The 18914-nt window shown below is 53.2% G+C and overlaps 9 protein-coding genes across 9 annotated transcripts; 6 read left to right on the forward strand and 3 right to left on the reverse strand.

Annotated features, from left to right (window-relative positions):
* Positions 1-165: 165 nt before the first annotated feature.
* On the reverse strand, positions 166-4162 carry B0T26DRAFT_257274 (uncharacterized protein). Its single transcript, XM_060434017.1, has 9 exons — positions 3719-4162; positions 3520-3651; positions 2457-3447; positions 2377-2391; positions 1823-2304; positions 1714-1749; positions 1456-1643; positions 1073-1406; positions 166-984 (listed from the first exon to the last, which is right to left on the reverse strand). The coding sequence occupies exons 1-9, from the start codon at positions 4040-4042 to the stop codon at positions 391-393; spliced, it is 3096 nt and encodes a 1031-aa protein (XP_060299198.1). The 5' UTR covers positions 4043-4162; the 3' UTR covers positions 166-390.
* B0T26DRAFT_257276 (uncharacterized protein) lies at positions 3890-5403 on the forward strand. The gene has a single exon (XM_060434018.1). It carries the CDS (start codon positions 4188-4190, stop codon positions 5244-5246), a length of 1059 nt encoding a protein of 352 aa, XP_060299199.1. The 5' UTR covers positions 3890-4187; the 3' UTR covers positions 5247-5403.
* A 1299-nt stretch (positions 5404-6702) lies between these two features.
* On the forward strand, positions 6703-7627 carry B0T26DRAFT_705961 (uncharacterized protein). The gene has a single exon (XM_060441783.1). It carries the CDS (start codon positions 6749-6751, stop codon positions 7151-7153), a length of 405 nt encoding a protein of 134 aa, XP_060299200.1. The 5' UTR covers positions 6703-6748; the 3' UTR covers positions 7154-7627.
* Positions 7628-8908: 1281 nt separating this feature from the next.
* Positions 8909-9808, forward strand: B0T26DRAFT_740267 (uncharacterized protein; the record flags this gene model as incomplete). Its single annotated transcript, XM_060443826.1, has 4 exons — positions 8909-9068; positions 9123-9312; positions 9368-9527; positions 9683-9808. The coding sequence occupies 4 exons, from the start codon at positions 8909-8911 to the stop codon at positions 9806-9808; spliced, it is 636 nt and encodes a 211-aa protein (XP_060299201.1).
* A 326-nt stretch (positions 9809-10134) lies between these two features.
* On the forward strand, positions 10135-11489 carry B0T26DRAFT_772767 (uncharacterized protein). The gene has a single exon (XM_060446563.1). It carries the CDS (start codon positions 10509-10511, stop codon positions 11232-11234), a length of 726 nt encoding a protein of 241 aa, XP_060299202.1. The 5' UTR covers positions 10135-10508; the 3' UTR covers positions 11235-11489.
* Positions 11490-12280: 791 nt separating this feature from the next.
* B0T26DRAFT_674868 (uncharacterized protein) lies at positions 12281-12853 on the reverse strand (the record flags this gene model as incomplete). Its single annotated transcript, XM_060439756.1, has 1 exon — positions 12281-12853. The coding sequence occupies one exon, from the start codon at positions 12851-12853 to the stop codon at positions 12281-12283; it is 573 nt and encodes a 190-aa protein (XP_060299203.1).
* A 702-nt stretch (positions 12854-13555) lies between these two features.
* B0T26DRAFT_674869 (uncharacterized protein) lies at positions 13556-14353 on the reverse strand (the record flags this gene model as incomplete). The annotated part of the gene is made up of 1 exon (XM_060439757.1): positions 13556-14353. The coding sequence occupies one exon, from the start codon at positions 14351-14353 to the stop codon at positions 13556-13558; it is 798 nt and encodes a 265-aa protein (XP_060299204.1).
* A 1069-nt stretch (positions 14354-15422) lies between these two features.
* On the forward strand, positions 15423-16150 carry B0T26DRAFT_740268 (inorganic phosphate transporter Pho88; the record flags this gene model as incomplete). Its single annotated transcript, XM_060443827.1, has 3 exons — positions 15423-15445; positions 15523-15683; positions 15756-16150. The coding sequence occupies 3 exons, from the start codon at positions 15423-15425 to the stop codon at positions 16148-16150; spliced, it is 579 nt and encodes a 192-aa protein (XP_060299205.1).
* Positions 16151-16379: 229 nt separating this feature from the next.
* Positions 16380-18588, forward strand: B0T26DRAFT_257335 (XPA protein C-terminus-domain-containing protein). Its single transcript, XM_060434019.1, has 3 exons — positions 16380-16906; positions 17007-17682; positions 17763-18588. Exons 1-3 carry the CDS (start codon positions 16808-16810, stop codon positions 18200-18202), a joined length of 1215 nt encoding a protein of 404 aa, XP_060299206.1. The 5' UTR covers positions 16380-16807; the 3' UTR covers positions 18203-18588.
* Positions 18589-18914: the final 326 nt, after the last annotated feature.

Here is an 18914-nt window from a genome sequence, read left to right on the forward strand (position 1 = left end):
AACGGGCTTTGTGCTGCTCGGGTTCAATGGATGTCAGCTGGTGAGCGACCCCCCCCCCACCCCCCCCCCAGTTTCTCAGCCACTCTTCGCTTATGCAGCGCCTAGCTTCTCCACTAAATCCGAGTCTCGTCAGTCATTTGAGCTCAGCTCAATGTTCAATAATTTCTGGATAGTATTTCCACAACTTAATCATCCACAACTTAATCACCCACAACTTAATTATCCACAACTTAATCTTCCACATCCAAGCTGCAAAGGTTTTAAAACAAATAGCATTCCAATTAATTTTGTAGTTTTAGGACACGCCTATGCCTCCTTAATCCTATCAGTCCTTTTTATGGCACCGAATGATACCCATACCTCGCAAACGCTGCTCCCGTATTAACCAAGTCAGTATCCTGCCCTAGAAAAAGTAGTGATGACGCTTCTCATCTCGACAATCAGGCGGTCCTGGGGCTCGCCAAAGACCATTGCTGGGTTCACGTAGGTCACGGGGCTGGCCTTGTCCGTCTTGAACCGCTCAAACAGTTTGAGCATCACCTCCTTCGTCTTGAAGAGCTCCCAGTTCTCTTTAAGCACGACGTCTTGTTTGGCCAGCATGAGCATCAAGGACGCCATGCCCGATGCCAATGCTGTTGCTACCGATGACCCCGAAATATTGGATTCCTTTTCCTTCTTATTCAGATAATCAGGTCCGTATGCCGGCATATTCTCGCCCAGGATGAGCAGATCCGGCCGCTTGCTGCCCTCTGTTCCGATGCGTCCGCGACTGGTGGCAGCGGCGACGCTGATGGTGCTGAGGTAGTCGGCTGGGAACACGTCGTCGGCGTATAGCTCGTCCGACTTGGCGCAAAACACTAGCGCCCTGTGCTGCTTGCTGTCCGTCACTTTGTCCAGGACATCTTTGAGGGCCTCGCTATTTTTGTTGAAGGACCAGCTGAGGTTGATTACATCGACCTGGTCTTCGATCGCCGCTTCAATTGCCTAGTGTCGCGGTCCGATATTAGTGAGTGAATCTGACCCACCAACAGCGCCACGGAGCTGTTGGTCTAAAAGAGCACAGGTGACATACCTCGACCGCATTGCGCACATCAATGGACCCGCCGGGAAGCGAGTTGATGCGGTATACAAAGAGATCGCAGTTGGGATCAACGCGCACAACTAGCGATGCCATCTGGGTCCCGTGGACGTGGACAGAGGTGAACCACGGCAAGTACCATCCATTTTCATGAAGGCTCACAAACGACCGACCGCGTCGAACATTTGCCGCAATCCTCTTCTGGCCCATGTCGACACCGTTGTCGATAATCGCCACCTTACTTCGCAGCAGACCAAGTTTCTCGTCATCGCCAGGATCCAAATCACCAAGAGCCTGCGACTGCGCGTTCGAAAAAGCTTTGAAGAACCTGCCGCTGGGTTAGCCACGTCGAGTTGAGTTGAGTCTGTCCAACTTACTGATTGGACACGGACTCTGGAACGTAAATGTCCCTCGTCCGGGGTTTATGGGGGTGGCCAGGTTCCACCTCGATTTTGAGCTTGCCGACCATATCACTCCTGACAGTCTCGAGTTTTTGCTTCATCCTCGCCCTCAATATCTCGGTCAACTTCGGGCGTGTATTAACCGTAGGTAAGTCAGCTGTCTCCTATCAAACCGTCAGTGAAGAACTCTCGGCCCGTGTAGCCCAGAACGGAGCCGTGTCCATCCAAACGTACATATGGATCAACCACGCTGATCAGGATCTCTTTTAGCTGTTTCCCATGTTAGCTGAAGTGCTACCAATTATGCAAGAATCAATCTTCCTTGGTAAAAAAAAACCTGTACCCTTTCAAAAGCAAAAATTCCCTCTTCACTTAACCAATGATGAAGGACACCCCAATGCCCTGTCGAGTATAGCTTCAACTTCCGCAGAGACGAAATGCGACCATCCTCGGCCAGGGCTCGTAACGGATCCAGGTCGATATTGTATTTCCCCCAGTCGAGTTCTTCGATATTAAACTTCTCGACAATCCTCGCAATTTCTGAGTCCTCCATGGGATGTGCAGGGTTGTCTTTGGCCTCAAGTCTGACAATTTTGGCGACATTGAAGAGCTCGGCCAGGTTCTTGAACAGAGCGATGATGGCCTGGGATGTCTTTTCAGGGTCCCCAGCCGACATATCGGGTAGCCGCACGTACGAGAGCATGTCGGAGAACTCAAAACAGTTTGCGCGTGGCTTAAAATTGTTAACGAAGCGCTCCAGGTCGTTCTCCTGCGCGCCCGAGGCCATAGAGTCAAAGTCCGAGAGGTCCAGATAAGTGATTTTATCTACTTTGTGTCAGCAATGTTCCAGCGCAGCAGTGCCTGTTGAGCTAACGGCCAGGATCGGGAGAGACCTACTTTGCAAACTCAGATCTAGGCACACCTCATCAGTCAGCAAACAGGCTACAGCCGTGACATCCCCAGGAGCGAAAACTTACCGCCAGCCGTTGCTTGATCGTAACTAGAGCCGTCGAGCTCCCGAGCAATGTACGTTTTCATGTCGACACGAAGCTGCTTCAAAAGAAGAATACGCCTGTCCAGGCTGCCTAGAGACTGCGAGTTCTGGGTAGCGGCCCGACGTTTGAAGCCTTTTAGCCCCTTCTCAGCCCGCGAGGCTAAGGTATATGGGGGGAGGTTTTCGACCTTCTCGTCCCATGGAGTTGTGCTGATGACACCACAGCGCGATGTCAAGGATGTTTTGGTGTCAGCTTCAATTATCTCGGCCAGAATCAGACAGGATTCGTTCAGTGCCTGGTCCGAGTGTTTCTTTGCCGGATTGGCGACGGACAAAACGAGGTCGTGCAGCGGGAAGCCTCCCCGCGCCCACGAGATGTTCAAGAATGCCTTCGTCGCCCTGATCAGCAGCCGCACCGTCTCAAGATCCAGCTGGTCAACAGCTATTGCAAGCGCTGTTTGGCCAGAGCTCTTCTGACTCAGCATCGCACGCTCGCCTCGGCTATGGTCTTGGTGCTGTGCCCGCACAGCGCTCAGCAATGCTTCAACGGCTTCTGGGCAACTCTGTGTCACAGCTACATGCAACGCCGTCTCGTCATCTTTCCACAGATTTCTTGTGGCCGAGCCCTCTCCATCTGATGTTACCAGGGGTACGATGCACTGGCTATGATGGTTGATGAGCCTCATGGCCACAGATACCCATTTAGCTCTGTTCAATTTCAGGTTTTCGCTCTTCAATGGGCTTGTTTCCATCTGAGCTGAGCGCAAGAACTTCTTTTGGCTCATCAATGCGTTCTCAAAACACACCCTGATGTTTGACTCGTCATCCATGGAACGGAGGAACGCATCGAGGGGGCCAACATGGTCCGCCGTGGCTGGGTTGAAGGCTTCGAGCAGATCTGCGAGTCTTGCCTCTATGAAGTCCCCAAAGACATCATTGGCGTCGGCATAGTCATATCTATCTTTGCAATAGTCCTACGCATTGTGGCGCGTCAGAAAGGCAGAGAGAGGCTGTCTGGCGTGGACAGGAAATGGCCTTGGACTCACTTCAAGTGTCTTCATCCACTTCTGGATCAGGCTCTCGCGAGCCTGCTCGTCTTCGGCATCTTCCCAGGCCGCTCTGAGCCCCTCCAGGACATTTTGGATGTTGTCCGACTCCATCTCGCCCATTTCTTCGTTCTTGTCTCTTTTCCGAACATTACCCTCAATGCTATGTCGAGAGATTGCTTTGGGTAGGATTACTTACCATGGACGGAGAAGAAATTATCAGACGGGGCTCGGTTGCATCTCGATCACAAAAACAAATCTTGGCTACTCCTGCACCCCGCCCCAGCCCCGAAAGGATTTCGCGAACCCTTGTCCAGGCGTAAGCGCCCCGTGTTATTGGCCCATTTCTACCGAAGATCTCGCACTTATGCAATGTGGCTAATAAGGCAAGTTGGGCTGAGATGCAGTCATCGCCCCCTTGAAGCCTAGCCTGGACATTATTGCTCCGGGCTGTGCAGGCTAGCCACGAGATTAAACTCAGCGTTGGGTGCTGGCCATGAGGCTCGGTTCTTTTGCGCTGCATCGTTCCGAGCCTCCGAACCCAGGGTCAATTGCTGTGTTTACTTTCATCCCATTAATTTACTTTGCAATTCACGAGTCGCATCATCAAGGATTGTGTGAAAGAAGACCCTCGACTTCATTACTTCGGCATCGATTTCTCTCTAGCCATGGCCGGAAGCGAGGAGTTCGGCATTTCTGTTCCGCTCATCTTTGACCCGAATGAGCAGGGTACGAACCGAACATATCTCGGCAACCCTATCATTCAAGTCGAGGCGAGCGGCTTCACAACCACTGTCACTGAGCAATTTGTTCTGCACGGGCAGCTGAGCAGCTCCAACAAGGTTCCCGCCAGCCTCGTCGTGGTGCATTTCAGTCTGCATCGTGACACCAGCTCCAAGAATCGACGGTTTCGCCACGTGACAGTCGGACTCACCTTCACGTCCAGCTCTGACCAGCCTGCTGATGACCCGGCCATCCGGTGTTTTGCGCCTGCCCAAGATGGCAGCATTGGGGTTATCCTCACGACAGTCGTGCGGCAGCAACAGCACAACGCCAGCGCATCCGCAAAGGTGGATGCCGCGCCAGCGCCCATCAACCTGGGGTTTTCCTACGAGTGGAAGAACCAGGCCGACTGGGACCAGCACGTGTTTGCCACGGTCAGCGCAAAGGCGAGCATGAGCACTCGGACTCGGGATCGCGAGGGCAACAATGTGGTTGAATGGACGGTTACCGAAAACGATCGTGAGAAGCAAATCCCCGACTCATATCAGCTCGCCGTTATAATCGAGCGCAAGAACAACAATCCGTTCATCGTGCAAGCTAAGGTAGACGCCTCGGTTGATGTTTTGTATGCTCTCAAGGAGGCGACCAAGAGGGTGATCGGGGTCAGGCGGCCTTTCAAGACATACGACCCAGACAAGAGGAGCGAGACGGGAAAGCTCGAGTACCCAGAGAACGCAAAGATCGATGGGGCTGAGTTAGGCTCGCTGGTCAGCGGGAGAGAGCTTGACAAGTATTCGTACGTGCACATAGTTGAGCAGGTCACACCTGTCAGTCTCTATGGCGGGACTCAGGTGCCTACAAGCCAGCGACCTCAAGGAGATGGTGGGAGCGGAGTCAGCGATGCGAAGATCACCGAAGCATCGAGATTAAGTCTGAACCTAAACATAAACTTGGGCAGCGGGACGGCATATGGCTCGGTCGAGGAGGAAGCCGATGATTCGTGAAAAAAATCTGGAAAGAACATGGTGATATCACACGGTAGCAAACGAGCAGCCAAATACCGCCTGCGATAATGGTTTGATACTGAGGCATTTTGGGCATATAATAGCGCGAATCTGTTAGCGGACAAAACAAGGATGACGCATCCGTTCCACTCATGTTTGCTGGTCCTATGACATATGGACGCTCCTTGAGGTATCAGAAATCCGGGAGAAAACGGGTTCGCATACACCATACCACGATTCCCAATTGTTAAGGGACGTGTTCGTGCTCGTCGCCGTCCCGAAGTCCGAACAACCAACCACCGTTCAGATCTTCCCGCCTTGTGAAAGACTAAAAGTGCACGCGATCCTAAGTTTTCCGATAAATGCAACCATGGCTATGGTGTTTCTCACCCGGTAACAGGCCACATAGTGATTAGCGCTACACAAGACAATCTCGAGTTGTACCAGCCTCGATGAGATGTGGCTTTGCAGTCTCGGCGCCTGCCCGCCATAACATTTAGAAATTTCTGAGTTGATGTCACAAGAGGTATAGTTGAGGTAGAGAACTTATTCATGAGGCTGAGCCATGCCGAACACAGTCAGTCCCGGTGACTTTGATTTTGCAAATTGACAACCCGCCTCCATGGTAAAATTTCCGCCCCACAAGGTCGGTGTTGGATGGCTGTGCACGATTGGGAGCCTCTGGCACAGGATCGACTCGCCAATTCACCCGCAGTCACACGACCTAAAATAGACGATGGTTATGCTGTCCCGCGGCTTTGAGCCGCGCGCCGTGCCCGGCCTCCCCCGGCCCCAGGCGCTTTGGGCTACCGCACGTAAAAGATCCAGACCATGGTCGCGGAGGAGAGATTTCGTCGCCATACCAAACCAGCCTTGCTCAGTTCCATCTCCCCCAATTTTTGCCATTGGCCATGACGGCGGCATGGCGCGCACGCCCCGAGGCCGCGTATTTGTGTTTAGACACCTTCCAGATCCGGCAGAGTGTCGTTACAACCCCCTGAAGATTGCGATGGTAGCATATACCAGCTCGAATTCCACTGTCAACAGTCGCTATGGACAGTACACGTACTTGGAACATCGCTATCAGCCGGTCACCGCCAGCTGGGGGTCCAAACTTGGTGCCACAAGGTCCCAACATGACTGACACTGCTTGGCAAAAGGGCTAAGGGCAGCTTTTATATTAGCCGGCAGGAGTTCCGGAGCGCCCCGACGCATATTGCACACATGTGCAACTCGGTCACCAAGCAAAGTCATATGCTGGGCCACAGACGCTGTTGAGAACGCCCCTCAGAATGCCTGGCACACACCCATTGTTGGTTCGTGGCCCGTCATTTCATTGGTCGAGGCTCGGCGGTCGGCAAGATGAGTCAACGGCCAGACACGCAATGCGCTGTCACACACGCAAGCGCCTCAGGACGGGAAACGATGCTATGCTGACTCAGGCCCTCATCCTCGAGAAGCGGTTGCCTGTCAGGCAGCTGCAAGTGCTGCGAAAATTTTCAATGCTGCAATCCGCCAACGCCATTCCTATAAAACATCAACGCCACGTCCTCCAACCTCGACCTGAGGCCCTACTTTCTCTACAACTAAACAATCATCTTCATATACAAACACCCGCACCAACAAGCTTTGATCAAATCGCCTCTCAGAATCTCCAACAAGAAACAGCGTCCAAAAGTCTACATCTCCAACACAGACCCCCAAAATGCCTTACAGCACCGCCAGTGCCGACCAGGCCTCCATCAGCTCGTACAAGCCACTGCTTAGCTCGTCCACGACAGAGCCCAAGCGCCGCAGCTTCTTCAGCCGCAGCAAGGCGACGACATCGTCTCACCGCGCATCATCATCCGCGGCCCAGCAGCAGCAGGGCGACGCCCTCGACATGCTCTACAAGAAATACCCCATGATGGGCGTCAGCGGCGGCCGGCGATAAACTGAGAAGCTGCACGTCCTAATTACAAGGAAAGGCTGTGCGGTTTCTAGGTAGTTGTCTCATGTTGCTCACATGTTATATTTCTTTCGGCATTGCATTGCATCGCGGGGCGGGTTTCAACGGCATTAGATACCTCCACACATTATGAGAATGAGTAGATTATTACAGCGGAAGGCGTTTAGGGGAGGGATGGGAGTGTAGACGTTCTTGTGTTCTCTTGCTATTTATTGATCTTTTCTTTCCTTATTTGCGATTTCTATATTTTCCTTTTCCTTGCTCTCGTCTTGAGCTTCTGAAGTAACTTACTAGACCACTTGCTACAGCAGAATCAGATTGCCTGCACGCAAAATTGAAGATGGAGATTATCTCGTATTTATTCACTTGTCCAACGCTTTCACAATGATCACGTACAAGTTCAATTGAGAATACAGAGTAGAATGTAACGGATTCTATTTCTTGTGTTCACTTTATCCATATTCTTCCCAGTCCAGACCAGTGTGAGAATTCGAGGTTGTCCGGCCGCTGTCCACAGAATAGGCACCTCTTTAATTAGAATTAGATTAACACCCCCTAAGCATTCAGGGCAGCCTGCGAGGACGTAGAGCACCCAACATTTGGGGAAGCGGGGGATCCATGGAATACGCACAAGGTCCCACGGGTCTCGTGGGTCGCTGCCTGCCTGCCTGCCTGCCTGCTCGGTTATGCCGATGTGTGCAAAAACTCTGTCACCCGCCTCGCCTCGCATATCATTATCTCAGCCAACTGAGACAGACGGGTTTCTGCCCTCACGATGCACCCTCCGAGAAACACTAGGCCTAATGGGAGAATCTAGGCGCCCCCGTCGTGTAGATCCCCGCGTGCATGAATGTCGCGGGTCCGGTACCAAACTCGACGAGACGTTTCCCGCAGCCGTTGACTGTGTGTGTGCCGCAGGCAGTTGGTTAGCGTGGGCTCGGGTCACGAGCCGACAGTCAGTCGACTGACATCCCGGTCGATTCCGGGGAAGTATTCACTCACGGCCGTGGCCGATTCGCTGCAAGCTTGCTAGAGTTGAGTTGCGATATCAAGCCGGGGAAACTACTCCTGTGGGTGGCTAGCTGGCTGGCTGGATGGATGGACGACAGAGTCTACCTCCATGTGGCGTTGGATTTGAGAGAAGCACTGATAGCTCTGATCCTATTTCTCTGGCTCTCAATATTAGCCCTATCAACTTCAAGCTAACATGTCCGCGTAGCATTACACTGCCTTGTCCCGTCGAGAGATCAGCCGCGGTGGCGTGGCATGGTGAGTGGGCGTGTCTAGACTCTGATTCTGCTGCCACGTGCTACCTACGTAGTAAGGATGACGTAGGAGTCTCGATATCTGTCCAACCACGGATTCCGTCTAAAAGATGTCATGTTCAATATGGTTGCAGCAGGATGAAGCTGCTTGCCAGAGGCCAGTCACGATACAGCAAGCCATCGTTGGCGAATTACGCTGCATATTATCATGTCAACATCCGAGCTAGTTCCGCCAAGAGTTATCTGTCTGCAGTTTACTCGGCACTTGGATATCACTATCGCAGACATACTATATAACAACCCCCGCTCGATTGCATTGCTGAATGGAGGTACCGGTGCTTAACCAAATATCTCGTCTCTTTGCTGTCGTGATAGGCAAAAAGGCCGCCGCCGTCGCGCATCTGGCGGGCGTTGGTGCCGCCTATACTGATATCCGCCACAAGCCGTTTATGCTCAAGAACATTGACCCTATCGTGCTTCCGGGACTGTACAAGTCTCACATGCGCTCGTTCTATGGCTCAGACGTTGTCACCAAGACTCTCCCCATAACCGAAGAGCTCCAGAAGGGATGCTCCTCGGGGGAAAACCCCAACGGCGTTTCCGTCAACTGTGAGCCAAAATGGATCGACTTGAATCCACGAGTTCTGACTAACTCCTACTCAGGGGCCTCGACTCTGTACCACGTCGACGGAGACAGCTACACCGAAGTCAACCCCATCATGTTCAGCACCTACTACGAGAACATTGACAAGGCCGAGATCCTGTTCCCAAAAGACTTCTACGCGGTTGCTGGCAACGGCAGCGCCAAGAGCCAGGACTACATTGACGAGCGCATCAACAACATGACTTGGTGGTGCGAGAACGGGCCCGAGGACCGGCAGGGCAGGCCCCGCGCGGCGCTGCCCCAGGGACATCAAGAAGCACGCCTACGCCGCGGTCAATGGCGGCTGCTGCCTAGCCGACATGAAGCGTATGCCGCAGCTGCGCTTCTCGATCCGCTACGATGTCCGCAAACTCATCCCCGAAGGCTGGACCGGGCCTCCGCCGCTCAAGCTGGCATGCGGAGTTGTGGGTAAATCCACTATGTCCTCTTGTTCCAAGTTTGCAAGGTCACTTGCTGACGGATTCGTTACCAACCACTCCAAAATGCAGACGGAGACTTCATCAATGGCTGGCTCGACGACGCGCAGCAGAACTTGCTCAAGGCGACCAGCGGCCGGCAGTTCATGCGCATCGACGGCGCCAGGGGCGAGGGCGAGGCCGGCAGCTCGTGCTCGCCCCAAGACGCAGACCCGGGCAACGGGACCAGCGACTACAAGCAAAGCGTAGCGATGATGGCCATGGCGTAGACATAGGCAAGACAACTATATTTAATCTTTCAAACGTAACCCAATTCGCCGAAGTCTGTCATGGCAACCATGAACCAAGTGAAACTAAAAATATGCCTTTCCGCATCAGGGTGATTTCGTAGTCGGTATGCTGGGCATGACATATTGGTGGAATATTATGAAAGTAATATTGCATGCTCCAAAGCCACCTAATTAGTCGCTGCGCCGAGGTGGCTCTCCGTGGAATGCATGTGCCGTGGTCGGGGCTCCTTGCAGGAACCCCACTATAGATCCTTCTTCCTTTTAACCTTCTCTGAAGAAACTATATCGTCCTCCACCTCGACTCTGCGTGTCCTCAATTCTTTCTGACCTCCATCCTCCTGAAAAAACTACATTGTCCTTTCTATCCAACTCAACCCCACCTCGACTCTGCGCCAGAACACCTTTTGTCCTCAATTCTTTCTGACCTCAAAACTTCTCATCATGTCAGGCACCGCTCTGATCGTCTCTGAGAGGCGCTCGTCTCTTGATTTCCCGACTGTGGGCTCCCCTGCTAGCGCCCCCGAGATCCCGATACGCTCGAGCAGCAAGAGAAAGGATCTCTCGAGAAAATCGATATACGCACTCGAGAATGAACATAGCGACCTAGTTGACAAGATCAAGGCCGCCCAGAAGAAGCTCAAGCCGTCGTCGTCATTCTATTCCATTTTCTAGTCAAACAATGCAGATCTCCTTACCATGGACGCGGAGAGAGTCGGGGTATATAGCTCACTCCAGTTCCGAAATATCAGGAAGGCGGCGGAGGCTTGTCGAGAGAGCGCTGGGAAGACGTGGACGAGAAAGGAAGAGAATGCCTGCTACAGTATATTGCACTCGCAAGACAAGCATCAATTGCGAAGGAGCACGCCGAAAGCTGGAGCAGACTCCTCTCCAACACTATCCCCAATTCGTCAAGCTCTTCAACACGTCGAGGCTAGGGTTCGACCTCAATGCTACATCTAAGGGCCGGCGCGAAACAAGTGACCAGTCAATGATGAGAGACTTGATGAAGCAAGCCTATTGCCCTGGCTCCAATGGCATTTGGGATCCGGTGCTTGGGACTTGGGTCGATAAGAAAGTCGGCATCGCCGCACATCTCTTCCCTTGGCGCTCAGCGGACCTTATGGACTCCATCTTCGGGATTGGCGCCCGCGACGAACTCTTCTCGGCCGTTAACGGCATCTTTCTCCATTCGGCTATAGAAGAGGCTTTTGATAGGGGCTTCTTGGTCATCGTCCCTGATACCAATTTGGAACCAAAGGATTCCGCAGCTCCGTGGGAGGACAAAGACGAACGGCACCAGGCCCTCAAGGATTGGGAAACGACTTTTCCCAGAGAGTACCGTATTACGGTCTTTGACGCAACGGCTTCGACTATGCAGGAGGTAGTGTTCCCGAAGGAGGTTTAAAAACTCGAATTCGGGAACTTGGCCGGCCTACACGGACGCCGTCTTACATTCATCACCGATATACGGCCCAAGGCTCGATATGTCTGGTAGGCGTTTCTCAACGCCATTACCCAGCTGACCTGGAAGGAGTCTGTTACAAGCCCCAACTCGTTAGTAAAGAAAGAAGTCCTCAAGGGGACAAGGTACTGGGGCACTCACGGAAGATACGTGAAGAGGAACATGCTCCTCGGCTTCGTCAACGAGATTGGACACGACGCCAGCAGTATCGTTGAGTCTATCATGGATCACGCTATTGAGGAGAAGGGAGGAACTGCCAATTCGGGGCCTGACCAGTCAGGGCTAGCGATCGTCGCCGACCAAGTCGTCCGCCGAACACAAAAACATGATGGCTTTGACTATGATGCTGAGCTGGAGGATGAGGGTGAAAGCGAGGATGACTGAGGGGGGGACAGCCCGATGCTCGACGATAGGGCCGTCAAAGAGAGATACAGGAACAGCTCCGTGTCGTCGGGGTTTGCCACGGACCTGAGCGCTGAAGAGTGCTGGGTGAACAAGGCTGTGGCCATGTGGGCATTCGGCTCCACGCACTTTAGCTGCGACCTTAGCGACGGGCTAGGGAAGAGAGTGGCTGCGAATCAGAAAGGCTACGGCAGCGCTAGTTTTGACAAGAGTTTTGACATGAGAAAGGTGTTTGTTGTTGGAAGAGAGGCAGCTTGGATGCCGACAATGTGCGGTATGTACCGTGTCTTGCCACCTATATCCAGGTGAAAATTAGGCCGGATTATTATGTGCGTGCCGTCTTTTTCCAAGCAATTGCTGATTACTAGACGTAAGGCTGAGAAGAAAACAGCGCATAGAAAATATCCCGTGGGTTGAATAACAAAACATTATGGCATGCAACTACAAAATCCTATGTCGCCACTACTTAAGCCGGTTGCAGATCCAGGAGTAAGCTACAGCGTACATGATGCAACTATCAAGATATGCCCAGTCTATAGTCCAAAGTCCAAATCCCCCGTTTAATGGTAATGCAATTTTTAGTTTTGCTATGTCCCGCTGGCTGGCCTGCGGGGGTCATCTGTCCTCCAAAACAGGTCGAGGACATCGCCGGGGAGGTCGATAGGGGCTGTTCCCGGTTTGACCTTTCCGTCATCCCTGAACAGTGCCAGCGCTTTGTCCATGTCGCCTGCAAAGTCTTCAAGAAGCCTATAGTCTCCGGCGTTCTTTCCCGTTGGCATCCCAAAGTCCTTGCTAAAGTCCTGGATCGCCTCCGCATACAGTATCGACAGCGCCATCCGGCGGATGGTCAGATAGCTAAAGATGCGAGACGCAACATCCGGGTGGAGGAGGGCTGTCTTCTTGACCTGTACCCCCGTGCCAGTGGGCGAAGCTGTCGTGTAGGCAGAGACAGTTCTGTAGTATTCATCGATCTTGGGGTTGATCACGTCCCTGCGGTGACGGGGGCAGTGGATGGGGACGACCACGTCCAAGCCCCCCAGATAGCATCGCCGGCCAATCTTTTTGTATTCGCACTCAATCACCCGGGGCGTCAATGACGGGTCGGTGCACAGCCTGTTGCAGGGACTGCCGTCGAAGATAATGCTTAGTTTTCGGCACATGGTGAGAGGATCGACGGCGGTTTTGGAGTAATTAGGCGTCAGAAACAACATCAAACCAGCTTTTCTGAAGTCGAGTGCGATTTCAGCCCTCAAGACGAGAATCGTTGAATCAAGGGATGTCTCAGAAGCAAGGCAAGCGTCTTATTTTAAGGCCATCGCTTTCGGCCCATCGGGGCAAACAGAGGAGGCCACGAACTTGGAGTATCCCGGATTACTAAGGTATGTTGTGCGAAGCAAACTGCCCGGGAATGATTGTTTATTATTAGCAATGTTTGCCCCATCTATCTAGTCCGCCCTACGTGTACGCACAGCGATGATAGAGGTCCCAAAATAGCCGCACGTTTCCCAAGTTTTACCAAGCAATGCCAACCGGAGAACGAAAAAAAGAATAGAAACCTGTGCTCGTCAGAGAGACAATGTCTTCTGTATGACAACCGGCAGGGCGACAATACCAAAGGAAAGATGTAGTTGATACATGCATGACAGGATGCATAAGAGCTATAGCCTGTCCCAAAACCCCATCCTAGGCGGATCACCCAATACATACTCAGGCAAAAAGCGAACAGAGAATGAGGTAACCTCGAAGTCCCCCCAAGATCCATCCCAGCTGTTAAAGTATGCTGGCTAAGGGCAACTAATAGCGCATTAAGTTTCTGCCGAGCCGTGGCAGAGTGTCGTCCAGACGATTGGTATCCTCACCACCTAGTCATCGTCACTGATCTCAACCCAGAAAGACTGGGCACCGGCTAGGACTCTGGAGATGGAATCCAGGCCCCCGAGTTCATGCCCGTCGGGGCTACGGAGAAAAACCCGTACCGGCCTATCAGCGCCCAGCGCAAGTTTGTGGATCATATCTTCAACATGACTGCCAGGGCAAACAATAACAAACTCCTTGTCCGCCGGCTGCTGTCCAGCAGCGTTCTCCGCTGCCGTTCGATCGACAACCCGGAACACTGTAGCAAGATTGTCGAAGTCTACTGCAGATACAGAGCGTACTGGCCCGGGCGAAACTGGCAAGAAGCTGTGGTTGGATGCCCGGTTCATGGACAAATACTGAGGGAAAGTCATGAAAAGGTTACTGTCGTTGACAGGCCAGTTGCGCTGGAGGCTGGGGTTGTGATGTTGGTGGTTGGGATTCATTGACTGCCGACGACGGCCATTGCGGTTCTCGGGGGCCGCTCTGTCTGGGCGCGAGTCACGGTTTGGTTCTCCCGGACTAGCCGGGAACGGATCGGCTCTCTCGGATGCCAGGGACGAGTCCGAGCCTATTTGCGAATAGCTTGAGTACCGACGTCCTCGTCGAATGTCTCCCTGAGGCGGCATGTCGAACGGGGAATTGCCCATCCCAGCGTTCTGAGAAACATTGGCGGGAGCGGCGTAGGCACTATTATGCACGTTGACGTTGACCATTGGCAAGTCTGATCGTTTGTTGGTCTTGCTCTTCCGCCGCTTATAGCCAGCGAAGAAGAGAAAATGAGCGTGCTTGCTGTCGAAGCCCATGGTGCAAGTCAGGATGACGCGGCACGCTGACAGTTGCAAGGTCTGGAGTACATGGCGAACACGAAAAGGGCTCGTACTTATACACAAGTATTAACGAGGAGAGAGAATGTCCACTTGCATGTCCCAATTTGTTGCACTGCAACTCTTGACCCTCACAAAAAGGGCAACTCTTGTTCAATCACCACAGCACAGGCAAACTTGGTCTCAGTGATATGTTTGCCAGTGATCGGTAGACCTCATCACAAGCACGGCAAAGGCTGGAGAAGGTCGAAAGCCGGAAAGCCAAAGAAAGGCCGCTTGATCGCGGTCAATGTAACCATCACGCGTAGATACGCGCCCGATATTCCGGAAGAGCAAACATCATTTGCAGACATTGCGTTAGGCTCAGAGGAACCTAAGAAGAAAGAAGATTTTTGGCAGATGCCATGAAGGAAGAAGCCCGTGATATAGACGCTTGCATCGCCTTGCAAGAGAAAAGTTGTTTCATCCCAGTCAGGTTAACGCCAACACTCTGGCCAACTCTGGATAATCCCATCAAAAGGTTGACATTCTCGCCCACGTGGATTGCGGCTTGCGGCTTTGGGCCTCAGAGAAGGTGCATAAATTTGCGAAAAGAAACCCGTTGAGCCATGTTTGTCTGTTCGTAAATTGGGAAGGTGGTTACCTTAAATGTCTAGATAAGCCCGGTGGAAATTGCGGCGTCGTTCGCGGTCCTGCTCGGTGCCGCGGTGGAGTCAAGTTAGAGTGGCTACTGCTCCGAACCTCAACGTGTGAACGTGGCCTTTCGCCCTTGGCGGCCGATTCCGCTAGGGCCCAGGCAGTTTTAGGTGACGCGACCCCGGAACAATAGCAAAGCCGACCGCTAGGGGCGTTGAATGGAAGGTGGAACCTGGTAATGCGGGACTTGTGCTGAACAGCACCCTCACGAGAAATAAAATCTGTCGACATTCGCCATCACGCAAGCATCATAGCCCCGGGCCCCTAATTAATCTCGCGCAATCTATCTTTCGCATCCAACCATTCAAGTCCCAAACTTCGTCTTCCGCGAGCGACCTTAGCCACAGTTAAAATGGTCGGCCTCAGCCCGCAAATGTAAGGCAACGCGACGTTTCAGCGCGCTGTTGCGCGAAATGGAGAAATGAAAGCTGACAAGTTTGCGACCTCTACAGCACCAACCTGGTCATCATCCTCGGGGTGATGCAAATCTCCAAAAAGATCCCCTTCGAGGACCCTTTCGTACTCAATGCGTGCCGCGCGGCCTACATACTCAGCAACCTGATCATATTGGGCATTTATCTCTACATGAAGACTGTGGTCGACAAGAAGAAGGGTGCGTTGCCATCTTGCCCCTTGTCGCTCCGCGCGACCGGCAAGGCTGTCTGCTAACATAGACTGGATACAGACTTGACTACGCTCAAATATGTCGAGCCGGCGCCCATGGGCTCCTCCGAAGAGGGCAAGCTCGTGACGACGACGGTCCACGCCTACGACGTCGGCCAGCTCAAGAACTTGATGCGCTCGCAGCTGATGGGAGTGGGCATGATGGGCGTCATGCACATCTACTTCGGGTACACCAACCCCCTCGTCATTCAGAGCATCATCCCTCTCAAGGGCGCCTTCGAGTCCAACATGACCAAGATCCACCTCTTTGGCCAGCCAGCTGTTGGCGACCTCAAGAGACCCTTCAAGCAGCCAGCGGGCTTCATGAGCGGCCTCCAGAGCGGCCCCGCGCAGAGTGATAAGAAGACTGTTGAGGCGGCGGAGCGCGCTGGCCACGGGGGTGTTAAGGAAGAGTAGGCAAACTGTGATGCTGTCGGCGGGAGCCTGGTGTTTTTTTTTAACTCGCCGAGCGCGATCAGTTCTGTGTGATTTATTTATTCCATAAAATGGGCGGCGCGGGCATATAATAGAGTCTAGTAGCCGGGTTAGGAGACATTAATTGTCACATCCGTAAACTCAAAGACATTGAAAGCGTCGCATCCTTTTTGGGGATGCCTCGTCCGTTACCACCCTTCACTTTCCTGAGTCATCCAAGAAAAAGATGCCGCCTTCGCGGAAAGCTAGTATCGTCTACTCCAAGACGAGGTTTGATTTCATCCTATCCAGGTGTTAGGAGTGACGAGAAGGCTTTACTATTTTTTTTAGTTCTTCGCGGGTTGACCAACGGCATTCAAGCGTGCGCGAGTCCGGGTGGTGCGGCGCCAGGCCTTCTGGGGTGCGGAACGAGCACCAACACACCTAGCCCACCAGCGTCATTGTCAAACCGCTTGGCAGAAGGCGACTTTCAGGCACATTCTCCAAAATCTCAACCACCACATGTTGCCTCTTCCCGGCACTATTTTACCTATTGAATAACATTTTGCACATTAGCTCCCAGGTAAAGGACTGTTTAACGGATCAGTGCAATTATACTACTCTGTGGCTACAGTTTTGGACCACACACGGGTTGCCCAAATGGAGCGGCCATCCACTCCACCGCGGCCACCGCAGCCAAGAGCGACTGCTCCAGCTCGTCCACGATCCCCGCCAACTCCCGAAGTCACTCGCCGTATAGTAAGTCCAACTGTCTTCGGCACACCAAGCCTTCTACGAACCCGTTTATCATCCCTGATGTCCATACTGACGAGGGCGGCTTGTGTCCGCGCGTCTACAGGAGGAATCCCGCTTGCACGCAAAAGCCATCCGAGACCAGCGCGAAGCAGAACAGCGCGCGGCCGGTGTCCCTTCACAACCACGGACTGCCTCCGGCTTTGTCGCAACCGACGACATCGAACTCGCCGGACCGGCCGGGAAAAAACGACCTTACGAATCCATCACGCGATCCCAGGTGCCCGCCACGAACCGCGATGCACGAACGGCACCGAACAAGACCGGGGCCGCTCCTGCGGATGGCGCCTTGCCCCCCATGTCGCACAAGTTCACCAAATACGTCGACTACAACTTCAGCACCATGACAGACACCAAGGGCGGGTTCTTGAGCACCGAAGATGATCCGTGGAACAAGAGCATGTCTGCTGGGGCGAGCAGCCAGCCTGGCCAGCCCGAGGCCGAGCAGAAGCCAGCACATATGACGGCAGCTGAGTGGGAGCGGATGCAGCTGATAAAGAAGTTGCAGCGGAACAAGGCCGGCCCTTTCGAGCCTGGGATCAGCGTCTTGGCAGACGAGAAGACGAGGAAACGATGCAGGGAGTGCCGCAGCGTCGAGATTGACTTCGTGTGGGAGGAGGTCTTTGGCTGTGCCGTGTGCAACACCTGCAAAGAGAAGTATCCCGAGAAATACAGCTTGCTCACCAAGACGGAGTGCAGGGAGGACTATCTATTGACAGACCGTGAGTCTTTCTCTGTGCTTGAGGCAGAGCAACGCGCTCTGCTAAGTAAACAAGCCGTGCTAACCAACACTGCGCTGCAGCCGAGCTCAAGGACCCCGAACTACTCCCGCACTTGTCCAAGCCAAACCCACACAAATCACACTGGCACGACATGATGCTCTTTCTACGATACCAAGTGGAAGAATACGCCCTTACACATAAGTGGGGTTCGGTAGAGGCACTGGACGCCGAGTTCGAGAAGCGCGAGGGGGACAAGAAGAGACGGAAAGAGGTAAAATTCAAGGAGAAGCTGCTCGAGTTGAAGCGCAAAACAAGAACCGAGGCCTTCCGGCGTAATACCGGCAAGGCAGGCGGCGGCGGCATAGTCGGAGGAAAAGGTGGTGCCACAAAGTTCGGGGACACAGTCGGCGGCAGCGGGAAACATGTCCACGAATGGGGCCGGACGGTGGAGAACGAGGAGGGAATGACGGTCAAAACATGCTTAACCTGTAAAATGCAAGTTGAGGAGCTTGAGTTCTGACAACAACACCACATAGTTACACGATGCCTGTATATATCTCTTGACGTCCATAGCAAGGGAAGTCTCACAGAATACTCGGTACCATATGTCTTCTTCAACATTATTGCCTTGGTTCAACAACAGAGTGCTTGTGGTGTCGATCTGCCGTGATTGGCCGGGAGAGCTCGTGCATGGTAACCTGTCCCTGCTCACGTTCTGCGTTTGCATGCGCGAGTCTCGTTGTGAGAATCAGTAACAAATGTAGGCAAGCGCAGGGGTGCGTCCGTCGACATAGCCAACGTGCAGCTGTGATAGAAGGCCTAATCTGATTGATGCCAATCGCCTGAGGCGATGCTTAGCGGCCCCCAGTGTCTCTCTGCGCTTCTCCTAGAAACTGACCAAAGCTGATGAGCCCCTGAGACATCAAAAGTGGGTCGGAAACGAGTCTCCAAGCAGTCAAGCAGTCTATGCCATGCAGCCTCACGCTTAAAAAACTCTTTGATTCGTCAATACAGGTAGAAGGCCCACTTATCCCAGCAAGCTCCCCGTTCCCCAGTGGCCGGGTCCTGTGGCCAGCATCGCCAAAGCCAGGCCAGCAATTGCCGCCCTACTCGCCCATTTTGCAGTGACGAAAAATTGGCGACAAAAAAAGCTGTCGACGCGACCAAGAGGACAGCTTTCGAGCCCACGCTCCCTTTCAACACGATTGTTTTGCATTTGTTTCGTCCAACTC

Source organism: Lasiosphaeria miniovina, assembly GCF_030549165.1.
Source record: "Lasiosphaeria miniovina strain SMH2392-1A chromosome Unknown B0T26scaffold_3, whole genome shotgun sequence".
Classification (NCBI taxonomy): Eukaryota; Fungi; Ascomycota; class Sordariomycetes; order Sordariales; family Lasiosphaeriaceae; genus Lasiosphaeria; species Lasiosphaeria miniovina.